This window comes from Solanum pennellii, chromosome 7 (genome assembly GCF_001406875.1).
Source record: "Solanum pennellii chromosome 7, SPENNV200".
Lineage (NCBI taxonomy): Eukaryota > Viridiplantae > Streptophyta > Magnoliopsida > Solanales > Solanaceae > Solanum > Solanum pennellii.
This window is the reverse complement of record NC_028643.1, coordinates 75,819,811-75,847,777: the sequence shown is the minus strand read 5'-3', so window position 1 is coordinate 75,847,777 and position 27,967 is coordinate 75,819,811. Positions and strand designations below refer to the sequence as shown.

The 27,967-nt window shown below is 35.7% G+C and overlaps 4 protein-coding genes across 6 annotated transcripts; 3 read left to right on the top strand and 1 right to left on the bottom strand.

Annotated features, from left to right (window-relative positions):
- The first annotated feature begins 11 nt into the window (after positions 1-11).
- LOC107025356 (C2 domain-containing protein At1g53590) lies at positions 12-7,634 on the top strand. The gene is made up of 12 exons (XM_015226144.2): positions 12-565; positions 799-873; positions 1,340-1,483; positions 1,747-1,842; positions 1,943-2,074; positions 2,776-2,928; positions 3,016-3,057; positions 3,747-3,795; positions 5,529-5,621; positions 5,700-5,886; positions 6,057-6,180; positions 6,410-7,634. The coding sequence occupies exons 1-12, from the start codon at positions 437-439 to the stop codon at positions 7,412-7,414; spliced, it is 2,229 nt and encodes a 742-aa protein (XP_015081630.1). The 5' UTR covers positions 12-436; the 3' UTR covers positions 7,415-7,634.
- A 186-nt stretch (positions 7,635-7,820) lies between these two features.
- LOC107025357 (acetolactate synthase 2, chloroplastic-like) lies at positions 7,821-11,018 on the top strand. Of its 3 annotated transcripts, XM_015226148.1 has the most exons (3): positions 7,821-10,201; positions 10,271-10,327; positions 10,472-11,018. In XM_015226148.1, the coding sequence occupies exon 1, from the start codon at positions 7,910-7,912 to the stop codon at positions 9,881-9,883; it is 1,974 nt and encodes a 657-aa protein (XP_015081634.1). In that variant the 5' UTR covers positions 7,821-7,909; the 3' UTR covers positions 9,884-10,201; positions 10,271-10,327; positions 10,472-11,018. The 3 variants fall into 3 exon arrangements, with proteins under 3 accessions (XP_015081634.1, XP_015081633.1, XP_015081631.1); XM_015226147.1 differs by having other exon boundaries at positions 10,271-11,018; XM_015226145.1 differs by having other exon boundaries at positions 7,821-10,327.
- On the top strand, positions 10,617-11,451 carry LOC114077979. The gene is made up of 2 exons (XM_027918452.1): positions 10,617-10,932; positions 11,311-11,451. The coding sequence occupies exons 1-2, from the start codon at positions 10,656-10,658 to the stop codon at positions 11,337-11,339; spliced, it is 306 nt and encodes a 101-aa protein (XP_027774253.1). The 5' UTR covers positions 10,617-10,655; the 3' UTR covers positions 11,340-11,451.
- On the bottom strand, positions 11,076-26,164 carry LOC107025355 (putative callose synthase 8). The gene is made up of 41 exons (XM_015226143.2): positions 25,792-26,164; positions 25,272-25,372; positions 24,955-25,076; positions 24,770-24,851; positions 24,569-24,676; positions 24,371-24,490; positions 24,105-24,197; positions 23,931-24,022; positions 23,700-23,826; positions 23,180-23,317; positions 23,025-23,101; positions 22,769-22,922; positions 21,937-22,062; positions 21,713-21,830; positions 21,300-21,628; positions 21,165-21,217; positions 21,014-21,074; positions 20,820-20,901; positions 20,678-20,727; positions 20,498-20,584; positions 20,291-20,431; positions 20,105-20,208; positions 17,056-17,140; positions 16,820-16,980; positions 16,502-16,625; positions 16,311-16,405; positions 16,092-16,230; positions 15,813-15,964; positions 15,600-15,709; positions 15,375-15,494; positions 15,200-15,268; positions 14,943-15,111; positions 14,732-14,843; positions 14,402-14,521; positions 14,216-14,331; positions 13,945-14,028; positions 13,172-13,284; positions 12,857-13,086; positions 11,935-12,783; positions 11,622-11,807; positions 11,076-11,514 (listed from the first exon to the last, which is right to left on the bottom strand). The coding sequence occupies exons 1-41, from the start codon at positions 26,024-26,026 to the stop codon at positions 11,287-11,289; spliced, it is 5,862 nt and encodes a 1,953-aa protein (XP_015081629.1). The 5' UTR covers positions 26,027-26,164; the 3' UTR covers positions 11,076-11,286.
- Positions 26,165-27,967: the final 1,803 nt, after the last annotated feature.

The window sequence follows — 27,967 nt, the reverse complement described above, 5'->3', positions numbered from 1 at the left end:
AATACGTATTGGAAAATTTCTGGCAGTCAAAAAGCATGAAAAAACTAGAAAACACCAAAATACAGAGACTTTCCCAACTTGTAACTCTGATCATCTTCTCCAAAAATGAAAATCTTTAGCCGATTTGGTTGACTACTTCGTCATCCTGAAACTTAATTACCCAATTTGAAATCTTAAACCTCCAAGTCGTTTTTATGTCAGTTTCAGTAATATAAAAAGTGTATACTTACGCGTAAACTACACTGAATAAATGTCTTTAATACTGTTGCAATTAATGGGGTTCAAGTTAAATGGGGTTTTAAGTACTTAATCAGAATTTTGGGTTAAGCGTTTAGCTAGTTGCAGTGGGTGTTGGTCATTTTGGGATCAAGAGCTGTGTATATAGTAGAGAGAAGAAGAAGGAGTTTTGGGTTTTGGGTTTTGGGGGTGGATTGAAATGTCGAGTATAACGGATGCTACAATAATTCATCATGTGGGTATTGTGTTGCTTGCACTATGGTTGCTTAATTCCTTCGATTGTTGCCACGCTTTTGCTTACTTCCTATCTCTTATCTATCTCTATATGGTAAGTTGCTAAAGATTGTGTTTTTATTTCAATTTTGTACTCTTTTATGTGTTGTTTCTTTGCTGAGCTGAGGGGCTAAGGTTTGGGTACATTCTAGACTGATAAACTTCACTTGTGAGATTACGCGGGTGTGGTGTTGTTTTTTTTCGTTGACTATCAAGTTTTTGATTTTTTTGCTTTAATTTTAAGTATTTGATGTGGATTGATCAAGTTATGTTCTTTAAATTTTGAAGGTTCATGAGCAGTATGTGACAAAATTAAGGAGGAAGCTACAGTTTGAGGAAAAAAGGCAGTCTTGTCAGCGGCGAGTAAGCATTTTGCTGGACTTCTATTGGAACTTAGTTTCATTTCCCCCCCTTTTTGTCTGTTAAAGTTAATATGATAGATTTGGAAACTTTATTAACTTTGTTGTTAGATTTGACAGGCAAAAGAAAAGATACTGAATTGATTCTCAAAAAAGTTCTTTTTTTTTTGGTGTTTCTCAAAGAGAGAAGATACTGAGATTGCGAGAAAGCAGAAGAATATTCTAAATTTAGGAACTTTAAGATTTACTAACAGTTTTTCTGATTCTTGCACTCACTTACAAGATTTAAATATTGTTTTATTTTTCCCTCTATGTTCCTTTGAGACCAAAATTTTGACTTGAGTCATTCATCACTAAGATTAAGAGCTAGAATAAGCAGCAATTTTCCTGCTGACTCTCAATTAATTTGGACTTGAGTTACTGCTTTTTTTTTTTTTTTTTGGTTTTAAGTGCTTTTTGGATTTTACCAGGTACTTTCAGACTCTGAATCAGTGAGATGGTTAAACTATGCGATTGAAAAAATTTGGCCTCTCTGCATGGAGGAGATTGTTTCACAGAAAATTCTGCTCTCTATCATTCCATGGTTTCTTCAGAAGTACAAACCCTGGACTGCTGTAAGTGGTTCAAAGCATGTCTACCTTCTGCTACTAGCTTTCTTTCTTTCTTTCTGGATTCTATGCATCACCTTTCATTTAATGCCTCTATTTTCTATATTTTCCCTTTATTTAGTGTTCTCGAATTCTAGCAGTTCTGCTTTCATCAACATTATAGTTTCATCCTTATGCTGTAACCAGCCAATTTTTAACTTTATTCCGAAGAATTAATTGTTTGCTGAGTTGAGTTATCAAGACTAATTTCCTCCCCCTGATGCATACAGAAAGAAGCTGTAGTTCAGCACCTCTATTTGGGAAGAAGCCCACCTATGTTCACAGAAATGAGGGTTCTTCGCGAATCTACTGGAGATGATCACTTGGTATGTAGTCTTGACGCAAGAATGTTTATATGTCAGCAGTTTGGCGTCTGCCAACTTGTGCTCTTTTTGGTAAGGGTTAAATTTAAATCTATCCGTGCAGGTCCTGGAGTTAGGAATGAATTTCCGTGCTGCCGATGACATGAGTGCAATTCTTGCTGTGAAACTGAGAAAAAGGTTGGGCTTTGGGATGTGGGCGAAGTTGCATCTGTTGGGCATGCATGTTGAGGGAAAGGTGATTCACTAATGGCAATTAATATTGTGAAAATCTTCTTCCGTTGTAAAAATCTGACACTGAAAAGGAAAATGAGGTTGGGGGGGGGATTAATAGTATCAGTTTAACGTTCAGTACTTATAGTTGCAGATTTTGTGAATGTCTTAATTATTAGCATCAACTCGCTCCTCTTTTGGTGAAATATTTATTGATATTATCGCTGTAGCCCTATGGGCCATCTCCCATGCTGTACTCCTCTTCTTTCAAAATTCATATCTCAGTGGCAAGTTTGTGTAGAATTAGGCATTACGCATTCAATACAACAAATATGCCATATTGTGCTCCACAGTTGGTGGGTACATGAGTGCGCTACATGACACCAATTACCAAGTGGTTTACATTTTCTGCTAATTTCTTGCACATGAAGCACCAAATGAAATGAGCTACCCTTCTATTCCTAAATTTTCAGCTATAAGAATGTCTTCCTGTGCTGCTAGCCAAGCACACTAGCACACTTATTTTTAAGTGTTCTAGTCGAACACATGGCATACAAAGGAATGAGGAAACTTATGACAATCTTAGAGAGTTCTATGTTCAGTGTTGATAGTATAGGCATTGAGTGTAGTTATTCACCTCTCAATTCTTTTGTTCCCTTGTATTGTTTGATGACCAGATTTTAATTCCTAAAATAATATGTTTGGAGGTATTGCTGTTCCATGTAGGTCTTGGTTGGGGTAAAGTTCTTAAGGAAGTGGCCATTTCTCGGTCGTTTGCGGGTTTGCTTTGTGGAGCCTCCTTATTTTCAGATGACTGTGAAGCCAATTTTCACACATGGACTTGATGTAACAGAACTTCCTGGAATTGCAGGATGGATGGTTAGTTCAATGAGTATCTGTGTGTTTGTCTAACATTGAATTGACATATATACAATCTTCCTAAGATCTGCTTGTCATCTTTATCAGGATAAACTTCTTGCTGTTGCCTTTGAGCAGACACTTGTCGAGGTGCGGTTCGTTCAGATTTGAGTCCGTATTCTGTTTAATATTATACCCCTAATATACTTGTGGTAGAAACATATTTTAGACTTGATGTGCTTAAGAATGGAAACCTAAGTTGCTCGGACTCTTCACTTTTGGTGCCGATGTGGATGCGGGTGGGATCCGTACCATATTTGATGAACCGATTTTGGGTAATTTGACCAAAATTGATGGAGAAATTCGAGACAAATACAATGATTCTGAAATCTAAACAAAAACTAAGATATCATTCAGTGAGTACCATGTATACAGAAATTTCTATATCATCTTTTCCTTTACATCACCTTCCAGACATTGCCTCTTGATCAATATTTTCTCCTCGAAATATCTTTTGTATTTTCCACATAATGTCTCATAATTTAGACATAATTCTTTTTTTAGATTTTGAATTATTTTTAACCAAATCCTGCACCCGTCTCCATACTTGGATCCGTACCCCCAAATCTTAAAGTTTAAATCATGAAGGATCTGTCTTCTAGATCCCCACCCGAGTCCGAGCAACTTAGATGGCGACAGAAGTTCCAAATAGAAGTTACGCTTCAATGGTTTGAATAATTTACAATCAGGTATTGTGGACTAGTTTCCATGTGCCCAAAAGAAGAGGAAAAAAAGGCCATGAAGAGCTTTTAGACTAAGTTATTCTTAATATCTTGCAGCCTAACATGCTGGTGGTGGATGTTGAGAAGTTTGTGTCGCCGCAACCAGGTAATGGTCACCCTAGTTTCCACCCTTGTCGTTTGGTTTCCAATATAATTGAGTCCAACTCATTGACATGAAATTTGACATGAATATTAAATATAAGAGATTATCAATATTTGAGAAACTAAAAGATTTCTCTTTTTTTGAGTACTTAATACTCTATTTTTATTAGTGAATGTTTCAATTGGTTGAGATGGAAATTTCACTTTCTGAAAAATCATTATAGATATTGCTGATTTTTTTTTTGTTGATGAATTTGATTTCAATCTGTTAAGTTTTATTCACCAAAAAAATGAAAATGGACTTTGGGCAAGAGACAACCTGGCGAACTGAAACATCTTAGTAGTTAGAGGAAAAGAAAGCAAAAGTGATTCCCGTAGGGTAGCGAGCAAAACGGGAGCGGCCTAAAAGCGGCCCATTTTTAGACTTTACATGCAATTTCACAAATGTACTGTCCAAGACTAATTATTTAGATGTCTCTTCGCAATAACTGTGATGGAGAAAATACCAATTCAAATTATTTTAGATGTCCAAGACTAGTGATAAATTTTCTTTTTTTTTTGGTTGCTGAGCCTACTCAGTTGTAAGTAGCTCTGTGATGTAAATCTTTGGGACCTCAGCCTCAGTGCTGAAGATTTATACAAAAACTTGTTACCTTTGTCAAAAAAAGAGAAGGCTAACAATAAGAGTCAAGTGCATGGCACACAACCTTTTCCATCCAAAAGGTGACACCAGTAAATGTTACAGTATTAGGCCTTTCTGTGATGCTTTTGTCCTCTTACCTTTGTTAAGAGGGTCGCTAAACCTTTTCCCTCCCTGAATTTGTAACCTACTTAACCCATTCAGATATCAGGTTAGTTATCTGAATTTAAGTCAATCAAGAAAAAGAAGTTTTAGAAGGCCACTTCCTGTTTGAGTAAGCTGTGAACAGAGGGATGACTATAGCGGCTTTCAAACATTTTTATTCTACCAATATATGATTCTGTGCTAGTGTTGTTGGAAGAAGTCCTGATTCCATAAAATGCAGTGAAGTTATTTTGACTGTTTGGAAAGCCTAGAACTTTTCATATGTTTTAACTTCATTATATACAATGTTGTAAGGTGGTATTAGGCAGTGAGTGAACCGTGTCAGTTATTCATCTTTGAGAACTTGAACTAGCTGATACACAACATACTGTTGATAAATTTTCTAATATAATCCATTCTGTGTTGGTAGGGGATTGAATTGTATTTGAGGAGATAAGCTATAAAAGAAGTGTAAGCTGGCGGTCAGTGTTTATTAAAATGTTTAGTGTGTTGTAGTGGATGTCTCGACCTAATTAATCATTCAAACTACATAAGAGGGTGAACTTTTTTGCTACCATTTACCCCCCCCCCTCTCCCCCTCCCTCCCCCCAGGGATAAAGACAAAGGGAAGTAAAAGCATTAGCCCCTAAATGTGCTTGAGTTTAGTCTATTTGATGTCTAATACATACAGACAGGATGGGATACCATTAAGTATTTTCTATTACTGGTGGAGGTGGTTCACAGATTTTACTATCTCATGCTGATAGTTATCGATGCAACACTTATCATCTTTCATTTGTACAGTACTAATTAAACGCATTTGTGTGCTCAGCGTATTTTGTCTAGATGGAAATATGATATTAGAGTTGTTGAGCTTCTGTTTTTGAAGTGATTGAATTCAATTAGTTATGTTCTGTCACTGCTACATAAGTCTCTTCTTTTTTCATTGTCAGAAAACTGCTTTTCAGTTGATGCTAAGGAGCCCATTGCTTTTGTGATTTTAGAAGTTCTTGAAGCAGCTGACATGAAGCCATCAGATTTAAATGGTACCTAGAAAATAATCTTACTGTACTTCTGTCAAATTATTAGCTATGTATGGCTGTAAGCTGGGTGGTCATTTTCAGGATTGGCTGATCCATATGTTAAGGGGCACATTGGCCTTTACAGATTCAGGACTAAGACTAAGAAGAAGACATTGAATCCACAGTGGCGTGAGGAGTTCAAGATTCCAGTCTGTACATGGGAGTCTCCTAACAACATGCTCAATGTCGAAGTTCGTGACAAAGACCATTTATATGATGATACATTGGGGTTCGTCCTGTTCTCTTGGCAATTTAAATACTAATATTCTTCCCTATATGTGTATGAGTTAACTATAGTTTCTTCTTCTTTTCTTTCGACATCAGTATGTTCTTCAATGGAATATTATTCGAAGCCGACATAAGCAACTTATTCACTTTTTATTTGTTCTTTGTGAACAGAAAATGTTCCATCAATATCTGTGATTTTAGGGATGGCCAGAGGCATGATATGTGGCTGTCTCTTCAGAACATCAAAATTGGGAGATTGCATCTTGCCATAACTGTTGTTGACTGTGCCAAAAAGGTATATGTTTTCCTGTGAAATTTGTCATGAACACTAAATTGAAAATGTTAAGAAGCAAAGATTTCTCACTTATTATCTTCTTTGCACCTGAAAAATGGTTTCCATTACTTATAATTCTATAATGGATGAATTCATTAAACAAAAATAACGATGCTGAGGAATAAGTATAGTTTATTATGATAAATAATGACGGAAAATAAGGAAGTACTAAGTTTTCAGCAATTTTCAGGGCGCGGAGCAGTCATATGATAGCGGAAGTGTGGTCAATGAACAGGATAGCAAATCTGCTGAGGCGGATAAAACTGAACAAAGCTCCTTAACCACTGAATCAGTTGATGAACGTTCAAAAACTGGAGATAAGTATGAACCGATTAATATTGAAGGGCAGCGGGAGACTGGTATATGGGTACACCAACCAGGGAGTGAAGTAGCACAAGTATGGGAACCAAGAAAGGGGAAGAACAGGGTTATTGGCGGAGAAGTTCACAGTGAAAATGCTGGTTCTAAGGGAAGTCTTAAGTCAACATCAGGCGGCTCCTCTCACTATAATGAATACAAGCTTGATGGAAGTGGTAACGGAAGTAAGCCAGATTCTCCAGGTCGTTTTCACAGGGGTTTACATAAGATCAGCTCGCTCTTCCGGAGAAGTTCAAGTAAAGAGGATAAGTCAGGCAATCTTGGAGAGCCTGATTCATCTCCGCGTGTGAATCTTAGGGCAGTTAATGCCAAGGATACAGGAGTGAAGATTATAGTGGATGACATCATTTTGCCTTCATCATTAACAACAACACCTACAGAAGATGGGAAAGATAACCGCGCAGGAAATGGGAAAAACCCCTCAAAGGGGAGAGTGAGAAACAAGACGAAGAAAATCCTTAAAAACACTGGCAAATCTGTTGGTGGTGGCATAAAGAAAGTGATGTCCGGGAAGTCATCAGGTAAATCTAAAGAGGAAGTAGAATCATCAGAGACAGAAAGACTGAGCTCTGTGGAATCTGATACTTCTTATGCAGAGTCTCAACGTTCATCAGTTGATTCACCTCCAGTTGTAGCACCTTCAGCTGACAACAGTTCCACAGCTAACTCCGGTATAGACAATTCCGACACCACAATAAGAACCAGTGAACTGGTAGATAGTGAAAGCATCAAAACTCCAGATGACGTAGCAGCGGACTCAAACGAAAATCATGCTTTCGGTCAGTCTTCAAGTTTTAAAAAGTCTGAGGTAGACTAATGAGGTGAAGTTTGAATATGTTATAACAGGATGTTTTTCCCAGTTTTCCCCATTGTATAGTCTCTGAATGTATATGTTGTTATGCCCTTCCTGTAATAGCTTCATGTTGGCGAAAATCTAATGTACCATAGATAGTTTTTGTTGTGGTTTCAAGCTTTGTATCATGAAAATTTTAGAAAAATCAAGAGTGAATATCACATAAAGATGTATTTTTTTTAAATCATATGCAAAAAAAAAATTGTCATTTGTAGTATAGATTTGAAGCGCAACATGAAAAATTAAAGTGCGATCGAAATTTTTAAAGATTTGACTCATCGAATGGTGATGAGAATTTGTCCATTATTTCAAATTCAACTAAAAAATTTCTTCCTATTTGGATTGAGTCAATGTTTTTTTTTTGTGGCGCACAGTATTTTTTTTTTCTCAATCAAGTTGAATAAAATAGCCACTACCTCATTTTCATGGCCCTCCTTTGAGTTTAGCTCCTCAACAACAATGGCGGCTGCATCTCCATCTCCTTGTTTTTCCAAAACCCTACCTCCATCTTCATCAAAATCTTCCACCCTTCTTCCCAAATCTACCTTTACTTTCCACAATCACCCCAAAAAAGCATCACCCCTTCACCTTACCCACACCCAACATCATAGCCGTTTCACTGTCTCAAATGTCATCCTATCAACCACGACCCATGACGACGTTTCTGAACCCGAAATCTTTGTTTCCCGTTTCGCCCCTGACGAACCCAGAAAGGGTTGTGATGTTCTTGTGGAGGCACTTGAAAGGGAAGGGGTTAAGGATGTGTTTGCATACCCAGGAGGTGCTTCCATGGAGATTCATCAAGCTTTGACACGTTCGAATATTATTCGTAATGTGCTGCCACGTCATGAACAGGGTGGTGTGTTTGCTGCAGAGGGTTACGCACGGGCTACTGGGTTCCCTGGTGTTTGTATTGCTACATCTGGTCCGGGAGCTACGAATCTTGTTAGCGGTCTTGCTGATGCTTTGTTGGATAGTATCCCGATTGTTGCTATTACCGGTCAAGTGCCGAGGAGGATGATTGGTACTGATGCGTTTCAGGAAACTCCTATTGTTGAGGTAACGAGATCCATTACGAAGCATAATTATCTTGTTATGGATGTAGAGGATATTCCTAGGGTTGTTCGTGAAGCGTTTTTTCTAGCGAAATCAGGACGGCCTGGACCTGTTTTGATTGATGTTCCTAAGGATATTCAGCAACAATTGGTGATACCTAATTGGGATCAGCCAATGAGGTTGCCTGGTTACATGTCTAGGTTGCCTAAATTACCTAATGAGATGCTTTTGGAACAAATTGTTAGGCTGATTTCGGAGTCAAAGAAGCCTGTTTTGTATGTGGGTGGTGGGTGTTCACAGTCGAGTGAGGAGCTGAGACGCTTTGTGGAGCTTACGGGTATTCCTGTGGCGAGTACTTTGATGGGTCTTGGAGCTTTTCCAAGTGGGGATGAGCTTTCTCTTCAAATGTTGGGTATGCATGGGACTGTGTATGCTAATTATGCGGTGGATAGTAGTGATTTGTTGCTTGCATTTGGGGTGAGGTTTGATGATCGAGTTACTGGTAAATTGGAAGCTTTTGCTAGCCGAGCTAAGATTGTCCATATTGATATTGATTCGGCTGAGATTGGAAAGAACAAGCAACCTCATGTTTCCATCTGTGCAGATATCAAGTTGGCATTAAAGGGTTTGAATTCCGTATTCGAGAGTAAAAAAGGTAAGCTGAAGTTGGACTTTTCTGCTTGGAGGCAGGAGTTAACGGAGCAGAAGGTGAAGTACCCATTGAATTTTAAGACTTTCGGTGAAGCCATCCCTCCCCAATATGCTATTCAGGTTCTTGATGAGTTAACTAACGGAAATGCCATCATTAGTACTGGTGTGGGGCAACACCAAATGTGGGCTGCCCAACACTACAAGTACAAAAAGCCACGCCAATGGCTGACATCTGGTGGATTAGGAGCAATGGGATTTGGTTTGCCTGCTGCTATAGGTGCGGCTGTTGGAAGACCGGGTGAGATTGTGGTTGATATTGATGGTGATGGGAGTTTTATTATGAATGTGCAGGAGTTGGCAACAATTAAGGTGGAGAATCTCCCAGTTAAGATTATGTTGCTGAATAATCAACACTTGGGAATGGTGGTTCAGTGGGAGGATCGATTCTATAAAGCTAACAGAGCACACACTTACTTGGGTAATCCTGCTAATGAGGAAGAGATCTTCCCTAATATGCTGAAATTTGCAGAGGCTTGTGGCGTACCTGCTGCAAGAGTGTCACACAGGGATGATCTTAGAGCTGCCATTCAAAAGATGTTAGACACTCCTGGGCCATACTTGTTGGATGTGATTGTACCTCATCAGGAGCATGTTCTACCGATGATTCCCAGTGGCGGTGCTTTCAAAGATGTGATTACGGAGGGTGATGGGAGACGTTCCTATTGACTTTGAGAAGCTACATAACTAGTTCAAGGCATTGTATTTATCTAAAATAAACTTGATATTTATGTTTACTTAAAAGTTTTTCATCATCTTGCTTTGGTTAAATGTGAAGGATTTTAGAATTTTTTGTTCTATTGGCAGCACCAATTAAGTATTTGGAGCTCTATTTAGTATGACTAAGATTAATTACAAGTGAAGTAGTTAAGTTCGATAAATCAGCTTTGTTACATTCTCTGTTATTTGGTGAACATGAATTCCATTTGGGAGAAGGCTATGTCCAGCTTAAGGGCTCAAATTTTTCAGAGAGTGCTGATTCAAAAGGTGAATGCCAAAATCAGATTAGCACAAGTTTGCAGAGTTATATTGATTACGCCATCTTTCTGTTTTCAGCTAATTGCTGTTGCAAGGTATCTACTGAAGAGTGCCACTATTTTAATTCTTGATGAGGTAATCTTTGACCCCTTTTGCTCCCCGTGTGTCCGTTGACTTTTACCATGTATGCTCTGCGTTACAGTTCTGTGGGTGACCTTAGTATCTTCTTATTCACTGTAAATGCTGGTTTAAGCCTGAATTACCTAGGGGATTCCCCAGGTCGTTTACACAGGGGTTTACATAAGATCAGCTCAGTTCTCCGGAGAAGTTTCAAGCAATCTTGGAGAGCCTATTTCATCTCTGCATGTGAATCTTAGGGCAGTTAATGCCAAGGATATCAGAGTGAAGATTATAATGGATGACACCATTTTGCCTTCATCAATAGCAACAACACCTATAGAAGATGGAAAAGAGAACCGTGCAGGAAATGGGAAAAGCCCCACAAAGGGGCAAGACGAAGAAAATCCTTAAATATGCTGGCAAATCTGTTGGTGGTGGCATAAAGGAAGTGATGTCTGGGAAGTCATCAGGGAAATCTAAAGAGGAACTAGAATCATCAGAGACCGAAAGAATGAGCTCTGTGGAATCTGATATTTCTGATGCAGAGTCTCAACCTTCATCAGTTGATTCACCTCCAGTTGTAGCACCTTCTGTTGACAACAGTTCCACAGCCAGCTCCGGTATTGAGACTTCTCTCTTGTATTAATTTCTCTCTTGATGTAGAATTGTGATATACGCGATATAATATAAAACATATTTGGTTTTACACTTGGACGAACTTATTTTTCAGTTTTGACCAACACTCTACTGAAAGATGATAACCTTGAGATTTTAAGAATGTGTATTATTCATTAGTGTCTATGCACAATAGTCTAGTATACAACACCTGTACATGAAAGAATTATACAACCGATTGTTTTCCCTATGGAGTATATCCGCACGACAACATGTTTTTACCAGTATTTTGCTATTCTACAGTAACAGAACAATATGTGTACATGCAAGTTATGTAATGTAAAGTCAAGTAGAGATCACTAATGTTTCTTCTTTCCTGCAAGAATTGGCTGAATTTGCAGCCTCCTACTGAAAGCCTCATTGAACAGAAACCGAGTTTGGAAAGCTGAAATTATTGGAAGCCAAGCCAATGAAGCTAAAGGCGCGAAAAGAACAACACCCATTCCATAGTCATAAGCTCGAGCAAACACTCGAGTGAAGTGCCACAATCCAGTACCTTCAATCTTTGGTCTCACTACTTGGCCAACCTGAGGAAAACAGAAGCATTTACGCGATTCAAAACGAGACAAAAACAGGACAGAGAAGAGGAGGAAGTATGTGTAGCAAAATAGGCAAGAACATATACTGGACTTACCAATATCAAGCCCCAACCAGTTGGTAGAAAAGCTAGACAGCAGACAATCAAGTCTTTCACAGACAGATGACATATGATGGATAGGGTAATAATAGTAGCCACAACTCCTAGGAAAAGACAAGCTTTAAACAGTCGGAAAGTTAAGTGATGGTTTGCGCTTAAAAACCGTCTTCCAATATTCAGCATCTGGAAAATTCAGCAACAACGTCAATACTCAGTATAGTTCCACAAAGTGGGGTCTTCTAGTATTCACAAACGGGAAGTATATCAGCATTGCAAAAGAGAGACAGGCAATGTGCAGGAAGTAGCTTACCTTCATCAAGAGGAAAATAAAAGCAATGACAACCCATGAGAGTACATAGACAACAATATTTTTACTTTGATTGGATATATCAAGGTGATACACCAGTCCATATTGGTAAAGGAAAAATCTCAGTGAAAGGAGTATCTCAATTAACCGCGAAAATAGCCCAGCATGACGAAGATGAGCTTGTTCATCATTCCACCATGATTGCCAACTTTTATCTTGTTGTATCCCTATACCACCTTGTTGATTAATCCACTTGTTCCAATCTTTCCAGTCATCAACTATCTTGCCCCAATCAAATCCAGAAGGATTAAACAGAAATGGTGCAAACAACCAAGTAAATGACATGAACCATATTGCATATGTAGTTAAAACATATGCCAAATTGCTCTCATATGATCGTCTAAACAAATCATAAACAATCAACAGAAGTAGAAGTTCAAATCCTTTGACAAAGTGACTCCGAGAGTAAAGTCTATAGTTTTCAGTGAAGCTGGCATGAAAAACCACAACTTTACGACCAGTAGGTCTATACTTAGCACCTCCATGAAGAATTGTTCTGCCATAGTAATGAGACTTTGTTCCATAGGAGAAAGTAAAGAAAACTGCAGCTAGCTGCAGTTGCATCAAAACAAAATCTTTAAAAGCATTAAGATAACCGCGCTCTAGTCCCAACTCAATGACCATTGGTAACCCTGTTAAAAGTCCAAGCTGGATAAATGATTGAGAAGCTAGAGCTGTTTCCAGTGACTTTATGTTTTGCAGTTTTGCCTCAACCAGAAGTGCTCTTTGTAGACCACTTAATACCATGTATAGCTGACCGTATAGAAACACATAAATCGTAATCACTGATATCTGCATAGTTTTGACAGCAGAGATTAAAAGAGACATAAACCAGCATATTAGTTATAGGATTTAATGTAGTTACCAGGCTGTTGAAGTAGAAGCCAACTGTTGTAAAATAACATGAGAGCATTCTAAAGAAGTCAAATCTATGGCCAAGGCGATACATATCACGACTGATTGTTTGTTCACTGTTTCCATTTGCAACTTTAGCTTCAAACTTTGAAATCTGGTTAAGGCCTACATCACGACCTTTTCCAACTTGCATGTACTCAAGATATATGACATGTCCGCGTCTCAGAGTCGTGTTAAATCCTACATTATATCAGATACTGTCATGTGTTTTCTAGTCTATACAACTTTGTGATGTCAAATGAACATTTTGCATTAACAGGAAAACCTGCAAAAACATCTTCACTCAAGTTGATTGTTTTGGATGCTTTGCTAATGCCACCTCTTGTCAAATGAAATACGCGGTCAAACACATCCGGGTGCCCATAATGGAACCTGACCCTGAAATTTTCGATGGAGAAGGAAAGCTGTTGTAAGCAATCTGAATACAGCATTATATACTTTTTGTTTCCTTTATGCAAAGAGCTTCTAAACAAGAAAAGATACCATGTGACTTAAAATCATCATTTTTTCGCGAGTTTCATACATCAACTATCCATTGTTCTCTTTACCTACCTAAACTATCACTATCTTTGTATTAAAACACACCTCGATACTGAGTTGGCCAAATATTTGTTCCTAACCGACAGCAGGTGTCTGTAGGCTAACTCAGCATCAACACACATTTTAATACAAAAGGAGTGATAGTTGAGGTATGGAACTTGCAAAAAGGTGATAGTGGAGGTGTGGTTTTACCATTAACTCAAAGGTATATAGAACTTATCTCCTCGATACTGAGTTGGCCAAATATTTGTTCCTAACTGACAGCAGGTGTCTGTAGGCTAACTCAGCATCTAACAGATGTTTTAATACAAAGGGAGTGATAGTTGAGGTATGAAACTTGCGAAAAGTGGATAGTTTAGGTGTGGTTTTACCATTAACTCTAAGGTATATAGAAAATATCTTTTACCCCCACCCATCCCACCCCCAAGATAGTTTCCTTATTATTCATTTGATCACTATTACATAAAAGTAAACATGTTAAAATAGGGCTTAAATTACCTGAGTGGATTAGCCAGAAGCCTCTGGCCAATGGTGACAAAACTGGTTTCTTGATAGGACATAAACCAAGCTAAAGAAGAAACACTGCAATCGGGATGAAAGTTTCTTTAGCATTTTACTCAAAAAAATCTCTTCTTTAGTCTTTTTTTCTTTTAATATCTATTTTTCTCTTTTTAGAGTAAACTCGCTCTGCGTAACGCGCAAAAATATTGTTGTTGATAATGTACTAGATAGTTTCATAAACAGGTAATCACAGTTCTTAGATGCTGACCTTCCTGTAAATATGTGTTCTCTCATGCCAAGTATTGTGGGAGGACGCCGACCACTGTGTTTTAGGAACTCTTGCAAGATATTTCGTATTTTCAAAGCTTCTTCTAAATAATTATCCTGTAAAAACAAGCTATTAGAACATATATATGAGATTATTCTTTTTCAAAATCCTGAAGCTGATGAATACCTGGTTCATGTCAATTGTTTGCAGAGCTTCACCGCGTGTGAAAATTATGGAATGATTTTGATTTTCAGGTTTTCCTTCTCCAATATTTGGTGTACCTGGAAGCTTTACGCGGTATACTTCCTACAACAGTTGAAAAAGATCTGTAAGAGTAAGCATAGACCGAATTTTTTAGAATTAGAAGACATTGTTCATTTTGATACATAACACGAAACAATTAGATAGATCTTCCTTACTGTATTTTCTTGAGAAGTTGTCCATATTGACAGTGAAGTGTCCAAAAATATTAAGCAAAAGACAGTTTTCAACTGCTTAGAGAATTTTTTCTAATACCTGATCAAAACCGTTAACAGCTTTAACTAGAATAGATGAATAAACTTTCCGTGGCTTGTCTGCTGTAATTTCTTCTTTCTCTTCAACATAAGCAACACGTAAAGAAGGGTACCTTTAAGCAAAACATCGATAAATTAACATAGTTAAGTTTTCGAGAGTAATGTTCAAGTACAAAAGTACCCTGAATGAAAGTTTCACTTGGAAAAAGTACCTTATCATCAAATTTAGTATGTCTTGAGCCTGGGGGTCACCAGTAGTCTTCTGTAATCCATATATTTGACAAGACACAACATGTATAAACTTCATGTCTGCCAAGGCTTCAAGTTGAGCTGATAATGTATCGTTTTTCCTCTCAATTGCATCAAAACCTTGGAGGATATCTGGTGCAAGACGGAAAAATGAAAATGTTGTTCACTTGAGTTGAATATCGGTGTAGGGGGAGAGTCAAAATATCCGAATATGACAAACCTTCATCCTCAGCCATGTCAAGAAAAGCTTGCAACTTCAGTGCTTTTCTGTAGTACATCATCCCTCGGACTGTTTTGGTTAACGGAAGGAAACATATAAAGAACATTTCTAGTAAGGATAAAGTTCAAAATTTCAGCTTATATCGAAATAACTTTTAGAGGAATGGTAAATTCACCAGTTCTGCTTAGAGTTTGCCCTCGGAAAGAAGCCCAACTTCTCTCCTCTTCTTCAATTTCATCACTAGATTCATCTATTCCTTCCTTTTCCATGCGCTCCAAAAAGTTCTCCCATTCATCTAAGCACGTATAATTAATACGAATATTTAGTTAATCAAAACTTATGAGATGGAAGAAGCTCTCTTTCACTCTATTAAGTCATAGAGAATTTTCGTCGTGGCAACCTGGAAATATCTTTTTCATATAGAAAAGGATAGAGACTCCAGCTTGTTTTCTTGAATTGAGCTCCTTCTTTGAAAATTTGACTTCCTCCATGAAATGTGGAGTTAGAACACTGTATATTAAACATGTCCCTGTAAGTAAGTTTACTTGTTGAAACCTGAGTATGTAGTTATACGAAGTGAAAAAAATATCGAGTGAATGTGATGAAATCTGACCTGAATGACAACATGTTCCGCACCTTTGGAGCATTAGGCATGTTCATAGACAGAGAAGTGGCAAAAAAACAAATCCTTCTACGAGCCTCCAAGTTAGTCGGTATATCCAGTGCTTTATCTTTGACAGTAAGCAGTAAATGAAACCTCTTGATCTACAATTGAAGTTAGATCAGTCTCCATACATGCAATAGGTTTGTGTAGCTACACATATGTTTTCAGGTATGCCTATAAGTACACTACAAGTAAACGGAACCATAAGTAGTAAAATATTTGGAACACCTTTTCCAATAAGGAATCACTATCTGGCAATGGAAAATGGATTGAATTCTTAGATGCAAACAGTGGTACTTCAATCGAGTCGAAACATTCAACAACCTCTTTCCCACTATACAGGTGAGCATCAAGTGACTCCAACGTTCTGCAACCACGAAGGATGGTTAGTTAGACACAACATAAATGTAAGTACTATTATGACTTGAAATTCTTTAGAAATCTAACCTTGACCCATTTAACATCATATCGGTTGTTACAAGCTCAAAGATGTCCTGAAGTGCCAATACGACTTTGTTATGAAGGCTTTCCTTTCCCTCGACCTTGATAAACCAATGTGTCAATACGGAAAGCATGAGTAAATGAAGAAATTGGTTATAGGAAGAGAGTAAAAGGTTGATGCTCGTGAGTAAATTTACCAGAAATTGAAGTAAAGTAATACACTTAGCACATAGAACTGGTAGTTGGCTCATCTTCAAGTCCTTGAGAAGTGTTGATTTTTGAATACTTTCGTCAATTTCGTCTAATATACCAGAAATAACCCTGAAAGGTAGACAACCATGTCATGAATGGGAGTTCAGAATTGAAAAAAAAAATTAAAATGCAGAAAGCATTTTCTGAAGTATTGATTTCAGTACTCCCTCCGTTTCAATTCGTTTGTCTAGTTTTGACTTGATACGAAGTATAAGAAAGTAAGAGAGTATTAAATTGCATTAGATAATAGTCTAAAACATTACCTTCTCTCAAGATCACCAACAACAAGAATTTCGAGTATGTATTTCAGTGATTCATAACACTCTATGACCACCATATACATGTATGTATCCTTCTTTATTGTTCTTAAAAGCGTTTCATCCTTTCCCTCGAAGTTTCGTGCAATAGATAATGCGTTTGCAAGCTGCAGATGAACGATAAGTCAAACAGTAGAAATGCTAGTATCAAACTAGACAAAGCTTCAAGATCAACATGGTACCTTATCTGCTAACAGAAAAATGGGCCAATAAACTCGACCAGAGAGTAATTCTGGTGATACAGGTATTTTCATCAAATCCATCTCCCTGTTGTCAATTATCATATCATATATTACTAAAAGCATGAACCAAAAAAAGTTAAAAGTTGAATTACTATTTTACCCCTTCTATAAATTAAATTGTTATGAAATATTTAAATATTGGATTGTATAAATTTAATTAAAATGTTAATGACTTTTAGACTTCTTAAGATTAATTTCTAATTAAATATCTAATTAATTAATATTTATCATTTATAATCTATATGTATATAATAATTATAATTTTTTTTTAAAATGGTCTCTACCTAAATTGCTATATTTTTCCTCTTCTCATAATTTTTCCTTAACCCCTCTCATGAATAATATAATTCATGTGGATAAAGTATTATCCTTAATGATAAATAACGAAATTCAATAATTTAAATATTGTAAATCTGCAAAATGGAGACACACATTGATACTGTCCTCTTGACTATTATTAAAGAATGACTCTATCTTCACAAATTTAAATTTATTAACGCTTATTACGTGATAAGAAGTTTAGTTGTTCTTTCTACATGGTTTGCTAATTTTAATTTTCTTTTTCATATTCTTCATTTATTTATTATTATTTGTTAATTACTTATTCACTTTTATAGTCTTAATATTCATAACTATCATCTTTTCATATTCATAACCTTCTTTAAACTAAAACTTTAAGATTTCTTTTGATATTCCTTTTATTCTATCTATATAAATTCAACTTCTTTATGTCATGAAACTCCTACCAAGATTATTAGGCTATCATTTTTATTCTATAGTTAAAGTAGATGAAGAAGCCTCTTGAATTTTGATAGGATATGGAAGGAGTCGATAAGAATTCAGCGAGTTATGTACTGATTTTTTCATGTCTACATTATATTTTTTCTTAAATCTGTTTCTTTTTATCTTTTTTGTTCTCCATTATACTTCTTTATTTAGTTTTTTATGAATGTTATATTGCGTAAGTTTTATTCTTATTTGTAATTGTTACATTTTATTATTCATTAAATTTACATATATATTTCCATTTAACTTTAGTCATTCTAACGTATCTATAAAAATTCACATGGAACACACGTGCGAAGCACGTCCTCAGAAACTAGTATTATTATAAGTGGGAAGCTCTATAGTGAAAAGTTGAATTACCATTTTGCCCTTTTACTAAATTAAGATTTAATTTATTATTTAATTAAATATAAATATTTTAATTACACAATGATATATTTAGAAAAACAATGATAAGATTCCTAAATTCTTTCTATTACTCCTATTTATTCATGCATCACTTAATTACTGAAGTTGAAAGGTTTTTTCAGTTTTAAATTTTGATGGCACTACTTAACTTACATTAATTACAATGAATATTGTAAATGAAAGATCACTTTTTTGAACTTTCATATGTTACTTCACTCTTTTTAATTAACTTACATTAATTACAATGAATATTGTAAATGAAAAGATCACTTTTTTGAACTTTCATATGTTACTTCACTCTTTTTAATTAACTTTAATTATTTTCATCTTCCACATATTATTGAAATGTATAGATATTTAAGACATAGAGAAAGAAAATAACAACACAAATCAAGAACACTCAAAAGCACAAGAATTCATATTCTAACCTTTTTTTCAAAAATTTTCTTGGTCTTCTCTATTGCATGAAACTATATGATGGCACAGTATGGTTCTAATACATTTGAAAATGCTATGTTAACATTTAGATGAACGTACAATAAATCTATTGAAAGAGTAAGTCACGATTTAGATTACAATTTTTTCCTTGTTCTTCCCGTTTTAGTTTTGTTAATTATGATTCTTCCTTCTATATTAAATGATTTTTTGTTATATTTAGATGATATGTTGATATATTAATAGGAAAAAAAAAGTAAGGTGGACTACAATTTTGAGATATGTTGTTCATAAAAAAAATTATATTTCTTTAATTAATAGTCACTGTATAAAATTAATTTCATTGTATATGTTCTTTTTGGCTATATATAATACAATCCAAATGCATCAATTTTCTTTCTGATATGGTGCCTTCTCTTCAATCTTTTGGTGTTATATTACACTGTTTGATAAGTTCTCATTGTATTTGTCTATTTTTTTCCCTATGGAGGTTGTTTTTGGTTGAAGGGTAAAAAAAGATTTAAATAATAAAGTATAAAATTAGATTATCATTTTATTCTGTGTTAAATTAAAATATTATAAAATATTTATTTATAAATAGTAATCATTCTACATGCCACACTAAATATTAAAATTTTTGGTTATTATGAGATCATTGAGTTAAATCAATATATAAAGACCATAATCAATGCCCAGTTGCCCACTAAAGATTTGCATTGTTATATGATTAAAGTCTTCAAAAGAATGTGTATGTTGTCGCATGTTTTTTTCTTTGTTTATTTTGTATGTGTTTTCTCTCTATAAACTTCTTTAATTTGATTTTCCATAAATTTCTGATTATTTTAATTGTATTTTTATTTAGGCTAAAGTTAATCTTTTGTGACTATATATAATGCAAATTGGCTATTAGTATCTAAAGTTCTATATTTACAGTTGTTGATAAATTTTATACATTAAAATAAGATTCCTCGTTTGATGTTATTGTGATTAAAATTCTTTAATTTGATTTTCCATAAATTTTTGATTGTTTTAATTGTATTTTTATTTAGGCTAAAGTTAATCTTTTGTTACTATCTAAAGTTCTAAATTTACAGTTTGTTGATAAATTTTATACATTAAAATAAGATTCTTCATCTGATGTTTTTGTCACAATTTTATAATTTTATTTGTAATTGTTGGATTTTGTTATTCGTTACATGCATGTACACGTAGAATTCTAATTGTTATAATGAAATATATAAAAAAAATTTAACATAGGATACACGTGCAACGCACGTGTGCTGAAACTAGTTACACAAAAGTCTTAGCTTTTTTTTATAAAGAACAGCATGTCGAAATAAGCTAGACAAAAATGATTAACCTGTCACTTATCACGTCTTCCTCTCGGAAGCTACTGATGATCTGGTTCCACACAAGAGCAAACTTCACAACATTGCTCTTTTCCCTTTCTGATAAATGGAAGTTCTGCCAAAAACAACACCAGAGGGATGAGACAGAACTATAAAGAAATCCTTAAGTTAACTTAAGAAATTTGAACGGTAAAAACCTTTTGGAATTGGAATGTCAAAGGGATGAGCCAATTCATTAAGGTGTTTCTAGAATCTTTTGCTTCGGGTGGGACAAGATGATCACTGAAAGCTTCAGGTAATGAGTAAAATCTACTTCTCAGCATTCCTAACGTCCGAATCTGTGGTAAATAAAAGAGATGAGAGTATCTATATAATGGCTTAAAATTTAACTAAAAACAACTCACCTCACCAAGATGGTGGAGGATTCCATACACTCCGCCAAAGACTGAACAGTAGACAGAATACCAAATCTGTGCATCCATGAAATATACCTGAAACAACAAGATTCAGCGCGGAAGATACTTATGTTTTAAAAGAAAATATGAAGCTTCAGAAACAGAAGATGAAATCATAATATAACTTACAAGTACAATTGGAGCCCATATAGCAGCTAGTGCTCCAGCATTGCTCTTGACTGAATTGGAAAAAAAATCATACAGAGGAATTACATATATATATATCTACACTCTTCAGCTACTTAAGAAGATAAAAAGTTTAGACAATTACCCTTAGGGAAAAGCTCGTGCCAGTCGTAATTTTTTACTCCGATTGCCATGATCTGTCTTGTAGGTGATATAAGTGGTTTTATCTGGATATTTCATGATAAGTTAACTAGTAGCTTGTGGGAACAGATGGTCGTGTCAACGATCAAATTAGTAATACTAGCTTGTAAACCAATAAGAAGCCTTAGAACTACTCACCTCAAATGTGTAGCTAAATATAAGTTTGCTTATTAACAAGAACAGCCAGAAAATGGTATACCTAAAACCAGAAATAAGGCTTAATGAGACTCTCATCAAGAGATTGCTTCACATTAAACGATAGGATCAGAGTAGGGATAGTAGGAAATACTTCAGAAGGGAGAGTTGGCTTTCTTGCATTCCTCGCCCAACATATAGCTTAGGCTGCATTTCGAAAACCAAGAAAAGTGAAAATTTGACACAATGTCTTTCTCTGCATGCTAGGATCAGGACACTGAAAGTTTACCTGAGTCCACCAGGATAAGAACATGCATATCCGGTAATTGGAGGTCTCGATATATTTTCCAACCACAGGCACAAAAAATAGAACCATGTCAACTGCATTGGTCATCAAGTAGAATGCAACTGCAACCATATAGGAAGAATAGCACCATTCTCCAAGCCAACTCCCACTTTGTGTTGAATAACAAGTATATTTTTTACGAGAGCTAGCATAATATACAGGAAGAATGATGGTCCACATCATCGCAACAACCACCCTCAACACATGTTTCAGAGTTTGATTAGGGTCTATTGTACATCGAGCTTTCCATGTAAAGATGATATCAAGAATAACTGCAAGAATGAGAATATCTTCATACGGTTTGTCTTAAGTTATGATACGTAATGATAAAATAACAAGAGACTAAGTAGACATACCATTTACAAGTTTAAGAACCGCTGAGGTGATGAAGATACTCATAACATCCTCGAGTACTGTTGCATCAATGACTTGTAGAGGGGACTCCAAATCGTGAGAAGCCATAATTATCATTGCCTAAAAGAAAACAGTCAAGAAATTAAGAAAAATAAAATGGAGCTTAGAAACCTAGTAAGAATGTATACTTAAGCTGTTGTTAATATCTTCTCTTAGACAAACACACCTGAAGTGATAGGATAAAAAAGGTCCACATCCTGTCAAAGCATCTGAAAATCTGCCAAAATGAGCGAATTTCTACAAAGTTTGTCTTCCCCAGCCACTTTGGTTCACGCACTTCATCCACTAGGATCTGCAGATCATAGATTGAAACTGTAATATTTGGAATTTTACTAGAAGGGCAGCCGGTACATGAAGCATCCAGCTACTTGCACGGTTTGCACCTGTGACCTATAGGCCACATGATGATGAAGACAACTTTACTGTTGCTCCCTTCAATTTTGGAATTTACTATGTAAACACAAGGACAAAAGAACTGATACTGAACGTGCTTAGTCCTGGTGTTGCAAGAAGATCAACTCTTTGTGAAGACGGATACGCATGTACGAGAGAAGCAAATTACTTAGTTGCGACATCAAAAGCCACCTTAGAGCATACATTAATTCACATTTCCTTTTCGATCATTTGAATTGTTGTTACAATACAATTAATATCCATTTTAGTTGACAAAATCATAAAAGGCAGGAGTTGTTTGAACAATACAGAGAACCTTTCAAGCTAATATGTGAACATGCTACACATAAGAAACAGGAATGCAATACGTTGATAGACAGAAGTCTGCATCATTGAAAGAGAAAAGCCATGTATCCCCTTTCCCATAGACCTTATATAGACAGTGTCCGATAAAGGTTTTGAGCCCATTTTTTCTTTATTTTACAGAAACGGAAAAGCGGTAGTGAGATAAAAAGCAAATTTGTATTATCAATGAAAGGTCAGGATGTTTTCTTGTGTCCATGTACACTGTTTACTATAATTTGAAATGTCAACAGGTAACTTACCCCCATTTCTTCATCTTCATTTGCATCCTTGTTTTCTTCAATGTTAGAAGCAGAAACCTTTTCTTTTTTATCTTTGACATTATTTGGAGTTCCTGTACAAAAGAAATCATGGTCCAGACGCATGGGCCAACCTATTTGAAAACAATCTGGAGACCTGAAACAGCGAAGCAATCAGTGGATCACAACAAATTCCTGACATATTTAGGAGTCCCTCAACTGAAATATAAGATTGGCATTGAGAGAAAGTTAGCTCTACCAAAAGAATTCATTCAGATCATCATAGTTCCTCCATGTCGAATGATCAGCTGTTCCTTTTCCGTTTTTCATAGCTTCCTTGAGTGTTTCAGGGACAAGGTTAGAAACTGAAATTATGGAGATCAGAGATAAATGCATATCCAAACTTTGAAGTACCTTATATATGACATCATACACCGGAAACACTACATTGTTGAGAAAAGATTCTGAATCTCCTTGGTAAGCTGGCATGACCTTTTCTCCGGTTGTCATGCTTATAGCACCAGTTAGCATGCTGTGCAGCTCATATGCCATCTGCAAGAGAGAATATGTTTTTTTCATCATATTTGCATTGTATTATAAAATAGAGGTGTTAGAGTCCCACATCGATTGAGGAATAGACTTGTGGTTTGCTTATGTAGACTTTGGGTATTCCTCCCCTAATGAGCTAGCTTTTGGGGTTTACTTAAGACTCAAGCGTCATATCTTTACATGGTATAACAACCAGGTCTGTCTCTATTTGGGATCTCAGTCGAGTGGACTGATGGTATGCTTATATGGACTTGGGCAAGCAAAGAAAGAGAATATTTGTTGGATCTCAATCTCCAAAAATATTTGTTGGATCTCAATCTCCAAAACTTATGCAAGTATTTGAACGCAGTCACCTTTATAGAAATGTTATAAAATGTGAGCTTACATGGTGAAACATGTAACACAAGCATTCTGGCATAAACCTTAAATTAGCAGCCTCTCCCCATATCAGAAGATAAAGAGCTATATACAGAAGTTTGTACTGCTGAGCCTCCTGTTTCAGATATGGCACCCTGAAAATCCATGAGATAACGAAAAATATGTTAAGAGAGTGATATGAAGTCAGAAAGCAGAAGGAATTCAAAGTCTATCGTCATGCCACAGATTATCTTATTACCTAATATTGCTCTTTCGTCCCAAAAATTTGCACCAATCTGTATAATTTTTAAAAAACTTCTTCATCAGCTCATCAACAGCAACATCTCCTAGCTAATACCCGGAAAGTAAGCATAACAAAGTCGATTAAAATGACATCTTAACTAGAAAGAGCCAGGCAACACTAGGACAGCACCTTGGGTACTAATACTTGCTTCTGAGTCTGCCGAACATGTGTGTTAGCAAGTAATAAAATTAAATGCTCTCTCTGGTTAGCCACATTCCCTTTCTGGCAAAGAGAAAAGTGATATTAACTATTGATATCATAGATAGATAGGAGGATAAAATGCTTGAATTAGAGCTGTGAAGTCCATAAGAAATGATGAAATTTCCAGCTTTTATAATGTTGACACAAACAGAAATGGATAATATTTGAACTGAGAATGATAGAAAGGTTAGTACTTGAAATCCAAAGCAAAACTGAAGCCACTTGAACAAATCCAGGTTGGTTTCTTGTTTTCGACAATCTTCCAGGAAAGGCAACCCACGAACATCCCTAACTGCAGCAACCGCAATTTTAACCTGTGGAACATTAAGCTCATTGCATATGAGCTGCCACAGTCAAAACTAATTAGCCAGCCAAACTCATATGATACATACCTCAGGGAGTTGCATGATCGCGTGATGAATTCCTCCTTGATCAAGTGGAAGAATGTTATATGACACAAAGAGTTCAGATTTGGCATCGTGATCACTCCCAGCTAAAGCCTAATAAGAAGATACATGGAAGGTTCTATTAGCACGTAAACCAAAGATTGAGCTAATCAAAGTACTAAGAGAAGGAAATCGCGTAAACAAAACCTGAACACCTGCTGCTCTGGAAACTGTATCCAATACTTCAAACAATACTGAAGCAATGACACGTGCTTTAGTCAGCCTTTCTCTGTGCAAAGTAAGAGAACACAAACATGAATATTACTGAAATAAGTAGTGGACATCAGCACTCTTGCTGACAAATATAATACCTAAAAGAGTGGAATCATTACCTATTTTCGAGATTACTCTCCCCACCATGTTTGATTATGAACTCTTTATACTCGCGATAAGCACGTCTAAGTTCACGTAAATCAGTCCTTTCCTTTCTTTTCCTGAGAGTAACTTCTTCATCCTATAGTTCATAAGTTAGACGTGGCAATTCAATAGCATGAATCTAGATAGTATTCAGTTTAAACAGTTTAAGGAAGAAATGAAATGGTGCTAAAGGTAGACATGAAAGCTCATATTGAAGCAAAATTTGATATGGACATTTATACAATCAGATTGAATGACTAATTATCCTTTTTTCTGCAGAACAAGAGTGTACCTGTTCAAGCCGTTGAAGAAGGGCAGTTTTAAACTGTCGTACTCCTCGGCCATTAGAATTCCTATCCAAGTTATGTGCTACTTCGAATGCATGAAACCGACCTGATTAAGAAAACTAGATTAACCACTTATCACCAAAAAGAAAACTAATATAACATTAAGAAGAAGAATGAGAAACCCAAATTATGATTAACAGTGCTCAATTCTCAAGAAACGTCTAATAAACAGATTAACTTCGTAAACTATACCTTATATTTACTATTTTTCTTTATGTGTGCGAAATGAGATTAAGAACACTTATTTTGGGTCGGAGGGAGTACTATCTAACAGAAATGTATTGGGAAAGTTGAATTGGAAAATCTCTAGCTTGTGGATCCTTTTGACTGTTTTTGCATACAAACAGTTCGAATTCAAAGAATTATACTCATAATCTTTTTCACAGACAAGAATGACACTCTGCCACTTTCAGTATAACAGCTAAAACAAGTCATCACACAAGAAAATTTTAGTTGAAGTCTTACAAAGATAAGCCACTCGAGGCTCCTCTGACTCGATAAGATTAGCAACACGAAGAAATCTTTGAATCTCCGAAATCAAAGTCACTGGCAACTTCTCACTATCAAAGGGCTCAGGCACATGATCACGCCCGTAAGTGATTGATCTAGTATAGGTTCTTTCATTGCTTGTGGTATAAGCTCTTCTGCTGGTACTAGCAGTACTTTCTTGAATTGGTTCTACAAGAACAATTTCTGCCATTTTTTGGGAATGAAGAGGAACTAGTATGCATGTTATTGAGAGTATAAAAATAGGATCTTGACTGTATATACAAGTTTTTTTTGGTTTGGTGTCAAAAGTGTTAATTTGCTTTTTGGTTGCTTTTGGGATGTAATCTTTTTCACTTTTGCTTTTGATATATGTGTTTTCTGAATGGGAGAGGGAACTTTTTCACTGTGGAAATCAAAAAAGGAAGTTGAATGAACTTCTAAGCAGGTATTTTTAATGTAAAATAATACTATAAAGAAATGGGACCAACAAAAGTCATTGTTCACTTGGTTAAGGCATGACATTACATAAAGAAACCATTCAGAATAAGGCGGAATATATGGACGAGCCCTTAAACTTGTCAGTAAATTTTATTTAGATACTCGAACGAGGGCCTATCCTGATTGAGTACATGAACATCAGGATAAAGTGCTTTTATTCAACAGTTCCATCTCAAAATTTTGAAATGTGTTATAATGCGCAAAATAATCATCTGTTCAGATGCTCAATTAAAATATATAGCTGTAGCAATTCGTGTGTTTGTTGATATATTCAGCCTTAAAATAAACTCACCTTTGTTTAGTTCTATTTTTTTCCTGTTAAAATTTCTCTCTGTGTCAAGTCAACTTTAAGGCAAATTTAGTACAGAATTGAAAATACAAAGAGAGTGGACTTGTATAGGGTGCTGCTGGGGTTCTGAATTAACTGTTATTGCAAGAATATGAAACAAAAAGGAAATATCTACAGTTTTGTCCTACACCATTGCTCAACGCTGCACGCGGAGTGATTGTAATACCATTTGTAACAGCTCAGCCCGTTAATGATTATGTCCACTTTAAGTCTAGGTCCGCACAACTTTAAAATGTGTGTCAGGGTCAGCTTGTTTCCCTTTATACATAGCATCCCTCTCAATTTTATAGATGTAGGATTAGCCTAGAGTGACACCTTTATGAGGTAATCTAGCAGTCAATGAAGTAAACGACTATCAAAATATTAGGTAGTTCTTTTCATCTATAGAATATTTGGTACACAAAATTATACAACACTTGTCAAGTATAATCTTCACAAGTAAGTAAGGTCCGCAAAGGCTGATATATACGTAGTAGAGAGACTATTTTCAATAGATCCTCGGTTCGAGTAACCATTTCAAAGTTATCTCATATCTATGTTAATATGATAATAGATACCTAAATATAAAGAGTGATTACCTACTTTACAAAATGAAGTCTTAGTATGTCTTAGCAAAAGCTACTTTAATTGCAAAGTAGAAGAAGCCATATATCAGATTTATGGGTTACAACTTGTCAGCCAGGCAAGATTCAACAAAGTAAAATAAATAGGTAAGCTATGTGCTTAAGCAATAAATACTTTGAAGCAATTAAGCATAAGTTTATAAAAGGGTTTACTTTATTTGAGTGGAAAAAGCTTCACCTACCTTTTTCTTTAATACTCACAACCAAATAATTGACACAAAAATGCTCTTATAATGTTGTGGAGTCATGGGGACCCTGTGGGGTATTCAGCTTTAAAAAAGACCATGAGACTATTTACACAATTACAATAAAATTATTAGATTTCTTACTATTAGGCCATGGGGCAATCAAAAAGTACTTTGCCACACATTGGAAAAGTAACTTATTAATAATAAGTTATTTTATGACTGCATTCAGCTATTTCTTCCCTGTTAAGGATTAAAAGAGGGTCCGTGAGATGTTTACTTGTACTTTCAACAGTACAAAATTTCACTTTTAAAAAAAGGTTTACAACGTAGATATCCTTTGATAGACCTGATAATGTTTTTAAACAAATGGAAGATGTGTATAGGTTAAGCTCTTATTACATAGCTAATAGATAATATTTTTGGTTGGAGAAGACTACTATTACATAGCTAAAAAAGATTTAGCTATATAATGATTTACTCACTAGTATTCACAC

Excerpts from the sequence above, each read along its gene's own strand:
- LOC107025356 (XM_015226144.2), top strand. The coding sequence starts at position 437 with ATGTCGAGTATAACGGATGCTACAATAATTCATCATGTGGGTATTGTG. Across the intron at positions 566-798 it reads CTCTTATCTATCTCTATATG|GTTCATGAGCAGTATGTGAC; the intron begins GTAAGTTGCTAA and ends TAAATTTTGAAG. Across the intron at positions 3,796-5,528 it reads GTTTGTGTCGCCGCAACCAG|AAAACTGCTTTTCAGTTGAT; the intron begins GTAATGGTCACC and ends TTTCATTGTCAG.
- LOC114077979 (XM_027918452.1), top strand. The coding sequence starts at position 10,656 with ATGGAAAAGAGAACCGTGCAGGAAATGGGAAAAGCCCCACAAAGGGGC. Across the intron at positions 10,933-11,310 it reads CAGTTCCACAGCCAGCTCCG|AATTGGCTGAATTTGCAGCC; the intron begins GTATTGAGACTT and ends CTTTCCTGCAAG.
- LOC107025357 (XM_015226148.1), top strand. The coding sequence starts at position 7,910 with ATGGCGGCTGCATCTCCATCTCCTTGTTTTTCCAAAACCCTACCTCCA.
- LOC107025355 (XM_015226143.2), bottom strand. The coding sequence starts at position 26,026 with ATGGCAGAAATTGTTCTTGTAGAACCAATTCAAGAAAGTACTGCTAGT. Across the intron at positions 22,063-22,768 it reads ATGAAGATGAAGAAATGGGG|ATCCTAGTGGATGAAGTGCG; the intron begins GTAAGTTACCTG and ends TATGATCTGCAG. Across the intron at positions 16,626-16,819 it reads GTTGGTGATCTTGAGAGAAG|GGTTATTTCTGGTATATTAG; the intron begins GTAATGTTTTAG and ends TCTACCTTTCAG.